Source organism: Mirounga angustirostris, unplaced genomic scaffold (assembly GCF_029215605.1).
Source record: "Mirounga angustirostris isolate CCGP_5_RB_7025 unplaced genomic scaffold, mMirAng1.0.hap1 SCAF_13, whole genome shotgun sequence".
Lineage (NCBI taxonomy): Eukaryota > Metazoa > Chordata > Mammalia > Carnivora > Phocidae > Mirounga > Mirounga angustirostris.
Genome location: NW_026991721.1, coordinates 23333294 through 23348048, shown reverse-complemented (window position 1 = coordinate 23348048; position 14755 = coordinate 23333294). Strand labels below are relative to the sequence as shown.

At 47.2% G+C, this 14755-nt stretch overlaps 1 protein-coding gene across 2 annotated transcripts; it reads right to left on the bottom strand.

Moving 5' to 3' along the window:
* Nucleotides 1-1180: 1180 nt before the first annotated feature.
* COMMD9 (COMM domain containing 9) lies at nucleotides 1181-11830 on the bottom strand. Of its 2 annotated transcripts, XM_064576629.1 has the most exons (7): nucleotides 11746-11830; nucleotides 6522-6647; nucleotides 4944-4985; nucleotides 4633-4772; nucleotides 3503-3537; nucleotides 3034-3137; nucleotides 1181-1974 (listed from the first exon to the last, which is right to left on the bottom strand). In XM_064576629.1, the coding sequence occupies exons 1-7, from the start codon at nucleotides 11794-11796 to the stop codon at nucleotides 1834-1836; spliced, it is 639 nt and encodes a 212-aa protein (XP_064432699.1). In that variant the 5' UTR covers nucleotides 11797-11830; the 3' UTR covers nucleotides 1181-1833. The 2 variants fall into 2 exon arrangements, with proteins under 2 accessions (XP_064432699.1, XP_045749847.1); XM_045893891.3 differs by lacking the exon at nucleotides 4944-4985.
* Nucleotides 11831-14755: the final 2925 nt, after the last annotated feature.

Sequence of the window (14755 nt, the reverse complement as noted above, 5' to 3'; positions counted from 1 at the left end):
ACTCAACCTGACAGTAAGACCAGGGGCTCTCATTCTGGAAACAGTGGGCTGACTTCCGGGGTCCACGAACTCTTGTCACTGAATATAAAAAATGGAATGTTCATTTCCTACAGAAAGGATAGGCAGCTTTCATAGATTATCAGTGGACACAGCCCCCAAAACGTTAAGAACTGCCATGTTAACAGAAGTTTGCTCGGCTTCCAAGAAACAGCAAAGAGGAGCTCGGGATTTTTTTTCTTGACATTCCTAGTGTCTTAGGAGTACGTTTTCTCATCTCTACTTCAGTTCCAGTATTTTCCAAATGGAGCTAAAGTCACAGAACTCCACGTCCCTTGCAGAGTCCTGTGTGGTAGAGAGAAAGCGAGAAAAATCTGGGCCCACGTCCTAATGAGGCCATTTACCAGCAGGCGACTTAACCTCAATGAGCTGATTTCCTCATCGGTAAAGAGAGGATAATGCATTCACCGTCGCACCAACCCTGCGACAGTAAGTGAAACGGTGACTGCGGAGGGCTTTCCACCTTCCTTTCCTTTAAGAATCAGAGCAAACCTGATGGAGCCTTTCTTATCCGCCCTCATGGTGCTAATAAGTGCTTTCAGGGACGTGGCAGCATTTAATCCTCACAGAAGCCCTACAGAGGAGGTACTATTATTATCCCCATTTAATCTTAAAAGAAAGGGAGGGGGAGAATTGAGAGGCAGGGTCCAGCCCCTCACCACTGAGAGGCAGAGCTGGCTTCCAGCCCTGGCAGCCCGACTGGAGCCCATCCTCTGGCCCCAGGGCTCTGCCTCCTCCGCCCACCCTCCCCTCGTCCACACACACTGCCCGGAGCCGCTAAGACAAGCGCGGCCAGCCGGCTGCGCGTCGTGGCCCTGGGGTGACGCGGACCATGAGGCGGCGCGCACGTGACAGGGACGCTCAGCTCTGCGGAGCACTGTCCCTGCAGCCCCCGTGACAAGCACGCACTGCCTGTCAGCCTAGCTTTCTCCGGCTCCACATGACAGATGAATGCTTGGACAGTGGCGAGGCCCACAAGCCTGCTTTCAGGCCACATGGTGCTCACGAGCTCAGTGGGCAATGAGAAGCTGGGGTCACCTTTCCCAATGAGAGGCAGCGCTGGCGCAAAGCACCAACTCAGGTTAAGGACAGAAGCTTCGAAAAACGTGACTGGAGTCATGAAGTTTTTAAAACGATTATTTATTTCCATCACTCCCATTTGTTTCCCCTGGCATTATATCAAGGACGGGCCTTGTGGCTTCACCCATTCCAGACTCCCTACGCTGGAAGGGGGCCCGCAGGGTTGAGGGGCTCAGGAAGGCTCTGGACTTGGGCCGGCGGGGGGCCCCAGGGCTCTACAGGCCCTGCCCGGCTTCTGTGATGGAGAAGCGCCAACTGCTGGCCTCAGCGCCGTGATTCCCTCCCTGTGCTCCAGGGCTGGAAACGGGCCAATTAGACCTAGTGCTGGAAAGGAACTTCTTAGATGAGCTCCACAACGTGGGCCTGAATCTTCCAGGCAGCCACACAGAGGCACCTGACGGTGCGGACGCCCCCTCACACTGCCACAGTGGTGAGGACGTCTCCCAGAGATGGGGGCTTCTGCTCACCAGCTTCAGGACGAAAGAGGATGAGGGAGGAGAACAGCGCGGGGCCAGGGCCGCTTCCTCCCGGTGCAGCTGTGCCTTCCGGACGGCAGCCCCCTCGCCGTCCCCCCCGGCCTGCCTGCCGACCCTGCCGGCGGCCGCAGCTGCTGCACAGGGGTGACCCGGGGGCTGGGAGGCGCACACCGCTGGCCAGCAGCTGGGGCCCGGCCGTGGGCCCGGCAGCCGGCTGGGGTCATTTGTTGGCCACGGCGGAGAGCTGGTCGCGGATGCGGCCCAGGCCGTCTAGCATAGTGTCCAGAGTTTCCTTACTCAGCTCCACAGTGACCACTGAGATGGAGGGTTTGTCTCCACACAGGCTAGGATCTTCTTGGATCTGAAAAGAGAACAGGGCCCAAACGTCAGAGCCGTCCCTCTTCCCACCGTCCTGGAGGTGAGCCCTGGAGCGGGCAGCCGTCCCCCGTTCCGGTGAACCTCTGAAGACAGGCTTCTTGCTCAGAGCTACACAGAGTCCTAGCCCTGGCGTCATTTAGCAAATGAGGAGACGGAAGGAGATTCCCAGAGGCTTGGGAGAGCAGTGCTCAGGGCGGGTACGGGAGAAGCCAAGGCTCACTCACCCCTCGGACCCCTGACTCTCAGCATCCGAGTGAGGAGATACTGCAGGGGCCCATATGGGTACTTGACGGAGGGGGCTCTAGGTCTAGTGAGGATCCACCAGGACACAGGAAAAACATTACAGCTCCTAGTTAGATCTGTTTCTTTAAAAACAAAAGTCAACTCTACTAGAGTTTAAAAACTTGTTAGAGGCACCCTTACTTTTTCATCTTCTTACAGGTGCTGAGTTTCTGGGTATGTGGCTACGTAAATACAGCATCACTAAACAAGCCCTCGCCATAGACAATGTGGTTTAAAAAGATCCCTGAAAAGATCTGTAGACTGAAGGTAACACTGGGGAGGCCAGAGTGTGCGAACAAGGAAACGGACGGGCGCTTCCCCAGCTGCGCACGGGAGCTCCGGCTCAGCCGCGTCACAAACTGTGCCAGCACAGTCAACCGGACAAGCAGCTGCCCGAGGGACACCAAAATTATCAAGAAGGCAGTCTGGAATCTGATGGCACGCCCGCACCGTGAAAGCTAAACTTTCCCGTTAGTGTAGAAGGTAAACTTCAGGGAGCAGCAAACCCTTTTTAAAGCTTGTGTTTTGTGTTTGTCTTATCCTTTTAAAAGTTCTACTTCCGGTGTATGATTTATTATGTCTGTAACATGTTAGTACAGTAGTGACCATGTATTTGACAAACAGAGACCGCATCTGGGAGGTGCCGAATTTTTTTCTATGGGGTCAAAGGTCCCAGAGCTTTGGAGACTGGTATTTTCGACGGCGCGCGGGGGTGCCGCGGCCCCTTCTTTCCTTCTCACGGGCCTGGCAGTGGACTCACCTTCATCTGCAGCAGGCAGGTGGGGACGGCCATGCGGCTGATGCTGTCGGAGGAGGTCTTGATGTCCACTCTCCAGTCCAGGTCGACCAGGCGCGGCAGAGAGACTGTGAAGGAGACGGGCCAGCTCAGAGCCCCTGCCGCTCACCTCACCAAGCCCTTACTCTGGGACAGGCAGCCCGGAGGGCTGGTCATGCTTCTGAGCCACAGGACAAGTCTCCGAGGGAGACAAAGTCAGGGGCCTTCCTCACCACGCTCCGTGCCGCCTGCACTTGGCACTGATTCATGGTGGGCGCATGGCCAGGCTTCTGCCTGCACACACGAGCCTCCAGATGCCGGCACAAAATGAGAGACGAATTTGGGATGAGGTTAATGCACATTGAGTTTCGGTTACAAAGTCTGGCCACCTGGCAGAGTTCGAGCCGGGACCAGGAAGGAAGGGTAGGGAGGAAGGCGGGTCCTTGATACTCACTCTGATGTGCCTGGGCTTCCGTTCGCCAAGTAGAGCTGTTTAAGAGGGAAAGATAAGGAAAAAAGAATGGAAAAGGGATGAGAATTGATCATGAGAGAGGCCTGTGGACCTGGGCCTCTACCCCTTCTGGAATCCTCGAGCCTATCATCACTCCCTGACAGGAAAGGACCACAGGAACGTCCACTGTGTGGCAGAAGCACTTTCTTGTTTGTTCTACATAGCTCAGTGATGTTAAGGCCATAAGCGCTGTTAGTTTTCGTAGCTTAGGGGGGGCAAAAAGAAAGAAGAGGCTTAATGCACTGTGTTTTTATTGTGTTACCGTTCTCAGAGATGAAGCAGGAAAAGTCAACCGATTCTCTTTTATTGAGCATCTACTCCACAAAGTACTGCCTTTTAGGCAAAACACACCCAAACAGACCCATCTAATGCTACAGCAAAGAGCGTCATAGTGAGATGCGAAGCAGAGGCAGGATAAAATGTGGTCACGTGTGAGAGAAGTTTCTAAATAAACAATAAAATCCTTGACAAGCAGGGATTATCTCTTATTACTGCCCGAGAATTCTGGTAAGCCTGCTGCTGACCAGTAGCTAATCAGTTCTGCTTAAATTGTATGTATTCAAAGGATTTTCCAAGAAAATATCTAGATAATTCACAAAAGAAACAAAAATGACCAATTAAACATATGAAAAAGATATCTGACATCACTAGTATCAAAGATACATAAACTGAAGTGAGGCGCATTTGCCATTTGTGAACTGGGGGAAAACGTGAACCGACTCCCTGGGGGCCGATGAAGGTGTGGGGGGAGGGGCACGCTCACGTCCTCCTCCTAGAACCAGTTGGTGCAATCTTTCTGATGGTCAACTTGAGAGCAGAAAGCAGAAGCCTCACTCTCGTCTTTAACCAGTAAGCAGATAATTAAGCACGTGAGCAACGTTTCCACAGTAAACTGAAGTGAAAACTGCCAATAGCCTAAACATCTAACAGCAGGGAGTTTCTTAACTAAATGTTATGTAATGTCTCCATATAAAGAATATATTTAGCCACTAAAAAGGACCCTGAAAGTATTTATTGACCTAAAATACCATTATGTGAGCATTACAAGCAACTCTCGAGAAATGAGCACTTACACGTGTTCTAGGATGATTTTCGTCAGTAGGTTTTTGAGGTTCTGGTGGAAATTTTCAGGAAAGAGAGCCAGGATCGCCTCAGCAGAGCACAGGTCACGGAACACCGCCAGCCTGGTGAGGCGGTGCAGAGCCTGGATCAGCTGCAGGACAGGCCCGAGGTGAGAAGCAGGGCAGGCGGCAGGGCTCTCTCCCCCCGCGGCGGGGGACACGGCCGGCCGCGCGCCGCCACGTCGTCCCAACAGTCCCATGGGTCCTGAGGCCTCGGTCCCAGATGCTGATGCCCACGTGCCCCGGCCCACCTCTAAGTTCACCTGTTGCTTTAGAAGATAGGGGTAGCTGCCCGACACAGGAACCTGTCAACGTGCCAGAAACTTCTGCTTGGGAGCGAAGGGTTAATAAATCCCCTTTCCTTGTGCACAGAATCTGACCTTCAGTTCACTTTCTAGCCTGTTCCCTGGGAACACGAGGGAAGTGACAAGTCAGCTGTGTTACTAGGCAACGCTGCACTGGCCACTGCGCCCGGACTGGGAGTTCTGCACGAACCCCCGGGGGCCCAGAGCCGTGGGCGGCTCCCCTGAGCGGGGCCGTGTGCCACCTGCCGGAGCTTGAAGCTGAGCTCACGGACCTGCTGCCAGAGGCACTGGCTCCGGCGGGGCTCGGGCTCTACGTGCAGGGTGTCCTTGCCCCTAGGCTGTCACCGAGGAGGGCGAAGAAAACAAACGGATCCCGGGGGAGCTGTGCCGACTGCCCTGGGGAGGAGGAGGGCCTGGCACTGCCCTGCCCACCCTACGTCCTTCCAACAGACAGTAGCCAAGGATGGCCCGTGGCCAGCTTGTGAAGGCAACAATGCTCAGCTGAAACTACCACGACTGTCTGGAGGGAACTGCTTTAGGGCTTTCTCTGATGCCCTGGGGGGCCGCTCAGCTGCACAGACACAAGGTGAGAGGCGAGGGGATGTCACCCCTCCACTGATGAGGGGTGAGGTCCCAGCCTCCCTGCCCTCCAGGGTGACAGTTCTACAGTGTGTTCCCCAGGGTTTCTTACAGGATCCCAAGTTTGAGCCCCGCTGCCCACAGCGGTGCCCGGTCATCAACACATTCTTTCTTGGCTTTGTCTCTCCTCCCTGTTCGACTGTCCCTACTCCCTCCTTTGCGCTTTCTAGACTCATCTCCCCAGGTAATTACTTGCAACCACTCTTCGCCTCAGGGTCTACTTTTGGGGAAGCCAAACTAAATCTTCAACTCACTTCCATAATCTGGATGCTGCCTTTTACTGTTCTACAGCTGATTTCAATGAACCGAGCTCTGGTTTAAAAATAGTAATAATAATAGTAATGCAGGCCTGTTTGAATGAACTCCTATTTTAGAAACATATTTGCCCTAAAAAGAGAAGGCTGTGAGTACTGCATAAACTGAGTCACCTCACTCTTCCTCTTGGCCACCAGCTGAGGTCAGGTGGGGTCCAGCAGCATGTCCCCTGAATCATACTCAGGCCTCAGAGCTTCTACCCAGTGCCCCCAAAGAAGTCTGTCTAAGCTATCTGGCTGACAATCTATCAGCAGCGGCAAGTTAGAGGGCAAGAAAATCGCAGAAAGGTTGGCTTTTGTCCACACTGTCTAGGGAACAAGTCTGAAAAGGAAATGGACGGGACCTCTGATTCTTGGTATAGTTCACCCATCCTTGCCTCATTTATCATAAGGAAGTGAAGGTTCAAAGACAATAGCTTTTAAGTTCACTAGCATTAAAACAAAAATCTATTTTAAGTTTGTTATAATGTCAACAGACATTTCAGGGGAAAAATTTCCTTGAAATGTGGCAATGATTGGAAACTTAAGAAAGAGACTAATGAGCTGAGAAGCCAGTGGCCAAAGGTCATCTGACCATACTTACTTGCTCCGCTTCCTCCTGGGTCACAGACAAGCTGGAACATGTAATATCCAAGAGTCGTTTTGAGCCAAGGGCTGAACTGGAAAAGCTCTCTTGGCACAGCTGTCTGACAACATCTTTTGAGGAGGCCTATGAATTAATTCACAGGTGGGGAGGAAAAAAAACCATTCAGACTCTGAAAATACATGTTCCAGAACATGAGACTGTCTCAGTCATGGTGTGATACCTTTGAGACTCAAGATTTAAAGGTGCACGGGACATCTCCATTTCCAGGGCAGTGAAATAGATGTCGTTTGTCTTACTTTCCCTTCTCAGCACAACTGAAAGCACTGGGCACTATATGGAGAACAAACGTAAGACCACTCCGAGACGGAATGGGGAGAAGACGGATCTGCTGTGGGCCTCCCCCTCCAGACCAAGAAATGACATGGTGCTGAGTCTCCTGGATTTTCTTGTTGTTCATATATCCCGGACTTCGAGCTAAAGAACAGGGCAACCCAGAACGCCAATGGGTACACAAAGACAAAACAAACAAACAACTCCCGACAAATACCTGCTCTCTGTAGCCAAAGGACCAAGAAAGCTTAGCAAGACAGAAAACTGTTATGTGAGAACTGCTCTACTGAGCCAAACACCACAGAAAAACCTGTAGCCCCACTCCCACCTATGTTAGCAAAGGCTGAGTGGGGAAGGCGGACTTCCACCCTTTTGGGGCTACAACGAGGTATTCCAACACCCCACCCGGGTGGTGTTAGAGAAGGCTAAGGAGGGAGCTGGGACCTCATCCCCACCAACGGGCAGCTAGTCCCACCACCCCTTGGTATTAATAGTAACTACATGGGGGCCAGAACTTCCACCCCTGCCCAGTAGTAATGAGGAACCCCCACTTTTGCATGTCAGTAGGAACCAAGGGCAGAACCTGGACTTTCATCTCCATCTGGTAGTAATGAGGCAGAAACCCTCCAGAATCTCAGACGATAACACAAGAATGCCCAGGTTCCAACTGAAAATCATTCATCATACCAAGAGCCAGGATGATCTCAAACTGAATGAAAAAAGACAATCATTAGATGCCAACATCAAGATAACAGATGTTAAAATTACTGGACAAAGATTTTAAAGCAGCCATGGCAAAAATGCTTCAACACCTAAATACAAACATGTTTGAAACAAATAAAAAACCCAGAAAGTCCCAACAAAGGAACAGAAGATACAAAGAAGAACAAAATGGAAATTTTAGAACTGAAAAATACAATAACCAAAATTAAAAAGTTCGGTAGATGGGCTCAGCACCAGAATGAAAGGGACAGAGGAAAGAATCAGTAAACCGGAAGACAAAGCCACTAGAAATCACTCAGTTTGCACACAGAAAACAGACTGAAAATAATGAACAGAGCCTCGGGGATCTGTGAGACTATACCAAAGAATCTAACATTCATGTCATTGGAGTCCTAGAAAGGGAGGATAAAAGAGGGCAAGGCTGAAGAAGTACTTAAAGAAATAACGGCTGAAAACTTTCCAAGTTTAGCTACAGACATAACTGTATGCATTCAAGAACCTAAGCATATTCTCAACAGGATAAATCCAAAGAAATCCATACCAAGACACACCATAATTAAACTCCAGGAAACTAAAGGCAAAGAAAAAAATCTTGAAAGTAGTGAGAGAGAAACAATATCTTATCTATAAGGGATCATTAGAATAATAGCAGATTTCGAATCAGAACTCATGGAAGCAAGAAGGAAATGGCACAATATTTCTCTGGTGTTGGAAGAAAAGAACTGTCAACCAAGAATCCTACACCCAGCAAAAAATATCCTTCAGAAAATGAAGAAGAAATCAAGACATTCTCAGATGAAAGAACACTATGAAAATATGTCACAAGACAAAAGACGTTCTCTTAACAGAAAGGAAACAATAAAAGGAACCTTGGAACATCAGGAAGAAAGACAGAACACAACAAGCAAAAATATGGGTAAATACAATAGACTTTCTTTCTCTTGAATTTCTAAATTCTGTTTAAAGGATGAAGCAAAAATTATAGCACTGTCCAATGCGGCTCTAAATGTATGCAGAGGAAATATTTAAGACAATTATATTACAAATGAGGGAAGGGACATAAAGGGAAGTAAGGTTTCTATACTTCAGCTCTAACTGGTAAAATGATGACACTGATAGATTGTGATGTTACATATATAAATGTAATAACTAGAGCAACCACTAAAAATGTTATAAAAAGAAATCCATTTTAAAATGCTACAGATAAATCAAAAGGGAATTCCAAAAATATGTTCAAATAACCCACAGGAAGGCAAGAAAAAGTAAAAAGAAACAAAAAACATAAAAGAGCAAATAAAAAAAATTAAATGGCAGACTTAAGCTCTAATATTCAATAATTACATAAGCTGTAAGTGGGAAATTAAATATGAGCTGCAAATATGACTCAATTAAATGCTGCCTATAAGAAACACTCTTCAAATATAATGATAGAGACAAAAGTAAAGGGATGGAAAAAGATATGTCATGCAAATATTAATGAAATAAAATCAAGAGTGGCTACAATAATATCAGACAACGTAGACTTCACAGCGTATTACATAGCTACAGTCCTCAAGACTGTGAGGTATTATCAGAGGAATAAACAAATAGATCAATGGGACAAAACGAAGAATCCTGAAATAGACCCACATATATTTGCCCAACTGATTCTTGACAAAGTTACAAAAGCAATTCAATGGAGGAAAGACAGCATTTTCAACAAATGGTTCTGGAACAACTGGACATTCACAGGCAAAAAGAAAAAAAAAAGAACCCCTCAAACTGTCTTACATGCATTATACAAAATTAACTCAAAATTGATCATGTACTTAAATGTAAAATGTAACGTAAATGTAAACTATACAACTTTTAGAAAAAAGAGGAGAAAATTTGGAGATCTATGGCTTGGCAAAGAGTTCTTAGACATGACACCAAAAGTACAATTCATAAAAGGAAAAATTGTTAGTAAATTGTACTTCATCAAAATTAAAAATTTTGCTCTGCAAAAGCTCCTGTAATGAGTTGAATGGTGTCCCCCTAAAATTCATATATTAAAGTCCCAATTCCCAGTACCTCAAAATGTGATCTCATTTAGAAATAGAATTGTTGCAGATGTAATTAGTTAAGATGAAGTCATAGGGTGGACCCTATTCCAATAGGACCAGTGTCCTTATTAAAAAGGGAAATGTAGAGGGGCTCCAGGGTGGCTCAGTCAGTTGGGCATTGGACTCTTGATTTCAGCTCAGGCCGTGATCTTGGGGTCATGGGATTGAGCCCCATGCCAGGCTCTGCACTCATGGACCCTGCTTGTGATTCTCTCTCTCTCTCCCTCTACCTCTTCTTACCAGCCCCCCACCCTCCAGAGGGTAAGGAGAAGGTGAGGGCAGAGGGGAGGTGGATGTGGATATAAAAGGGCAAAAGGAAGGATCCTGTAGTGATGGCAACGTTCTGTATCTTCAGTGTATCAAAGTCAATATCCTGGTTGGGATATCATACTATAGTTTTGCAAGATGCTTCTATAGGGGGAAACTGGGTAAAGGGTAAATGGGACCTTTCTGTATTACTTTTTACAACTGTATGTAAATCTATAATTACCTCAAAATAAAAACTTTAAGTAATTTTTTCAATATTTTATTTATTTGAGAGAGAGCGAGAAAGAGAGAGAGAGACAGCAAGAGTGGGGGGAGAGGCAGAAGCAGACTCCCTGCTGAGCAGGGAGCCTGATGCAGGGCTTGATCCCAGGACCCCAAGATCACGACCTGAGCTGAAGACAGATACTTAACTGACTGAGCACCCCTAAGTAATTTTTTTTAAAAAAGAAAATACATAGAATAGGAATGAGAATGAATTAACTATTGCTACATAATAGCAAGCAAAAAAAGCCTGGAATAAAAAAAGTATATGCTGTGTTATTCCATTCATGTGAAGTTCAAACATGGGCAATATTAAATTGATTTTAAAAGCAAGGATAGTGGTTACTACTGGGATGCGTGAGGGAAGTAACAAAGGAACAATAGAGAGACTTCTGCAGTACTGGTAATATTTTGGTTTTGACCATAGTGATGGTTACATGGGTATGTAATAAATCACTGAGCTGTGCATTTATGATTTCTGTGCTTTTATGTGTTACACATTAATAATACTTTTTTAAAGTATTAAAAAAGTCCATACCATGAATAGGCAGGCATTGGGTGGGGAGTGGGCAGAACGGATGAGGGTGGAAAGGCCCAGGGCTGTGAGCTGAGAGCCATAGGTTTCCAATCTCAGCTTTGTTACTTCATTCATTAACTCACATAATAGCTATGTACTGAGCACATGCTATGTGCCAGAAGTTGAGATACACTTGTTGGGGATACATTTGTGAATATCATAGAGTAGCTGCTTTTAGGGATGGAGAATACAAGTGAACACTGCTGGGGCTGTTAAAACAAAGGAGGGACCATTGCACGAACCAATCAACGATGATGCCGTGCCATGAATTGCTTGGTGTTATGAACTCAACCCTCTTCATCTGGAGTTAAAACCAAAAAAAGAAAAGTCCCAACTGGATCTTACATTCTGCAAGAAAGGCAGAAAACAAGCAAATAGACGCATGACGTCTACACAGGAAGATAAAGCCGCCCCTTCTTCCCTAAGGGAAATCAGAAATTAAACAAGTAATTCCAGTCCATCGTTTCCTTCGGTTTTAAGAAGCCTCACAACCTTTCAAATGATTATCAGGAGAGTGTTTGGGCCTTTACACCGGTCAAAGCAAGTACAGAAAACCCGGGACTCAGGAAACAGAACGCCCACTTCACTCAGGGGGCCGAGAGGAAGCAGAGGAGGGAGATTCCTCAGCCATGGAGCGAAGAGGGGCTGCGGCATGAAATGGGGAACTGGCAACGTGGATCTAGCGCTTACCACCTCAACACGCCAATCCTGAACACCAGCCCAGAGCCCTTTAGTAGGGGGCATCTGTACGGCACCTTCACGTCCGTTATCTTATCTGTGCCCCCACCATCCCGTCAGGACGGTATTAATTTCGAGCCCGCTTTCTAAAAGCTCGGAAAGGCCCAACGACGCAGTCACCTAGAGAGGCAGAAGCGGGGTCATGGCTCCAAGTCAGGGTCCATTTGGTCCCAAATCCCATTCCGTCTCAAGGCCTGGGGACAAAGGCCCGCCTCACGATGTCCCCACCCCTCCAATTTACCTTCAGCAGGCTCTGGAGCGCCGCGAAATTCTCCGCTGTCAACGCGGCCATCTTCCCCAAGTCACCTGACGGCGACGCGCGGAGAAGATCGTCACGTGGCTCCGAGGCCGCCGCAGGGCATGCTGGGGGCTGTAGTCCTTCGGGATGGCGATGACTGCCCGGGTTTTGGTGCTGCGGCATGGGGAGGGGCCCATAGGACGCGATCGCTGGATGATAGCTCAGCCTGGGGACTCTAGGACAGTGGAGTCTGGAGGACGCAGGTGTGGGATAGTTTTCCCGGGTGGAAATTCGCTTGGCTTGGCTGGTCTACTTACCAAGACTGGGAAAACTGATTTTCCTTCACCTGTGTGGGTGGGCTGGCTGATTTGGGGAATGCACCTGCAGGTGGTATTCACACCCTTATGTAGTTCCCTCCCACACTGTAGTAGGATTGGTCTGTGTGGCCAATATCAGGTGGCAGAAGTGATGGTATGTCACTTCTGAATTATTTATAAAAGACTGCAGTTTTGGGGTATTCTCTTTTGTCTGTTCCTTTTTCTTGAATCTCTTGCTCTGGGGAAAGTAAGCTGTCATGTTGTGAGAAGCCCTCTGGAGAGGTCCATGTGGCAAAGAATTGAAGCCTCTGGCCAACAGCCAGCAAGAAACTAAAGCCTGCCAACAACCTCACTACTGAGTTTAGAAGCAGATTCAGTAGCCTCTGCAGAGCTCTGAGATGACGGTAGCCTTGGCCAACACTTTGACTACCACCTCATGAGACTTTCAGAACCAGAACCACCCAGCTAAGCCACTCCCACATTTCTGGTGTTCAAGAACTGTACGATTATAAATGTTTGTTGCTTTAAGCCATTAAGTTTGGTAATTTGTCCACAGCAATAATAACTAATACCTGGAGGCAATACAGTATAGAGACTTCAGAATTCCACCTAAGTTTGAATCCCAACTCTACATGTTATTAACTGTATCTTGAGCAAGTTCTCAAACTTCTCTGAGCCTTGGTTTCCACATCTGTAAATTGATGTTGATCACACCTACTGCAGAGAGCAGAGCTGAGTGATAGGTGATGCCCCCAGGAGGTTATTCAGCTCTCCTGGCCCTGTGGGCAGGTATGTTATGAGGGGATCCCCCAGGATCCAGTCAGTGATGGGTAGGGCCTGTGACCCTGCACCATGTCATCCCATTTGGGTAGGGCTTCCCAGACTGCCACTACCATGATACATTTGAAGGTTTGTCTATGGTCTGGGGAGCTTACAGCAATTCCTAAACCATAAATGTTTTCACAGAAAGGAACAGAATAGAATAACGGAATTTATTTCCATAATTTGGTCCCACTACCTGGTTTTTGTTAGGCCTTATCTGATTTCTTTCCAATTCTGGGTCTATGAATTTGTGCTTACTTTCATTTATTTAATAAACTTGACATGAGCCAGCCTCCTTTCCTCCTTTCTAAGCTTCTCACACTAACTGATTTACTTACTTCCTATAATAATCCTATGTGTGATTACACACACACACACACACACAATACTATTATTTTTCCCATTTACGTATGAGGAAACTGAGGTACAGAGAATACAGAGAAGTTAAGTAATTTGTCCAAGGTCACACGGCTAAGTAGTGGCAGAGCCCAGAATCGAACTCGAGCAGTTGGGCTCCAGAGTCTATGCTGTTAATTGCCTAGCTGTATATGTCTCCTTGTCTTCCCATAGCTGAAGACTATGAGCTGAAAACTCATGCTTCTTCTGTCTGGATGTCTGACTCCCTTCCCAAGGGGGCAAGAACAATCTGAGGGTGTTCCTGGATAATCCGCCCAGTGGTGTGATGAGAGACAAGATAACGAATGGAGGGGGTACCTTTGGAAAAAGACTCAGGTTCAATTCCTGGCTCCTGTGTGCTTCTGGCAAGTTACTGCATCTCTCTGAACCTCAGTCTCCTCATCTGTAAAATGGAAACAACAATTAAAATACCTTTTGACGATTATGGGGAGCTCAAGGATGATTTATACCCCAGAGAGAGAAGGGTTACTTATTTGGAGACTCCATCTGAGCCATTGGCAGCTCTGAAGGGCAGAGCGTTCCTGTGCTATGAGAAAGGGTTGCCACTAGGTTGATAGACCATCTCAGTTTGTCCAAGAAGGAGGGATTTCCTGGGACACAACACTTGCAGGGCTAACACTGGGACAGTCCTGGGCAAACCAGCCTCGCTAGTCACCCTTGTGTAAGGAAAATCATCTTCTTAGAACACTTGTCCTGTCTTCTCTAGTGGGGCTGATGTGAAGAGAGCAGCATGAATGCAGACTTTTTATTTATTTATTTATTTATTTATTTATTTATTTATTTATTTATTTATTTTTATTTTTTATTTTTTAAAGATTTTATTTATTTATTTGACAGAGAGAGATAGCGAGAGCAGGAACACAAGCAGGGGGAGCGAGAGAGGGAGAAGCAGGCCTCCTGCTGAGCAGGGAGCCCGATGTGGGACTCGATTCCAGGACCCTGGGATCATGACCTGAGCCGAAGGCAGACGCTTAACGACTGAGCCACCCAGGCGCCCCAATGCAGACTTTTTAAATAGAAGGTGATTAGGGGCAGAAATCTTAGTTTGAGAGTTCTTTTGTTGTTGTTGTTGTTGTTATTGTTGTAGTTGTTAATAGCTTTACAGAGAGGTAATTCACATATACAATTTACCCACTTAAAGTGTACAATTCAGTGGATTTTAGTATATTCACAGAGTTGTGTAACCATCACCACAATGCAAGAACATACCACCAAAAAGAACAACCATACCTGTTAGCTATCTTCCCCCCTTCTCTTTCCATCACACCCCAGCCCCAGGCCACCACGAATCTCCTCTTTCTCCTCTCGATTTACCTGTTCTGGACATGGCAGACACAAGGAATCAGATGCAGTTGTTTTCATCAATATTTCCCCCTTAATCTGATGTCTTCAAGGGTCATCCACGTTGGGTGTCATGTGTCAGGACATCATTCCTTTTTTTTTTTTTTAAGATTTTA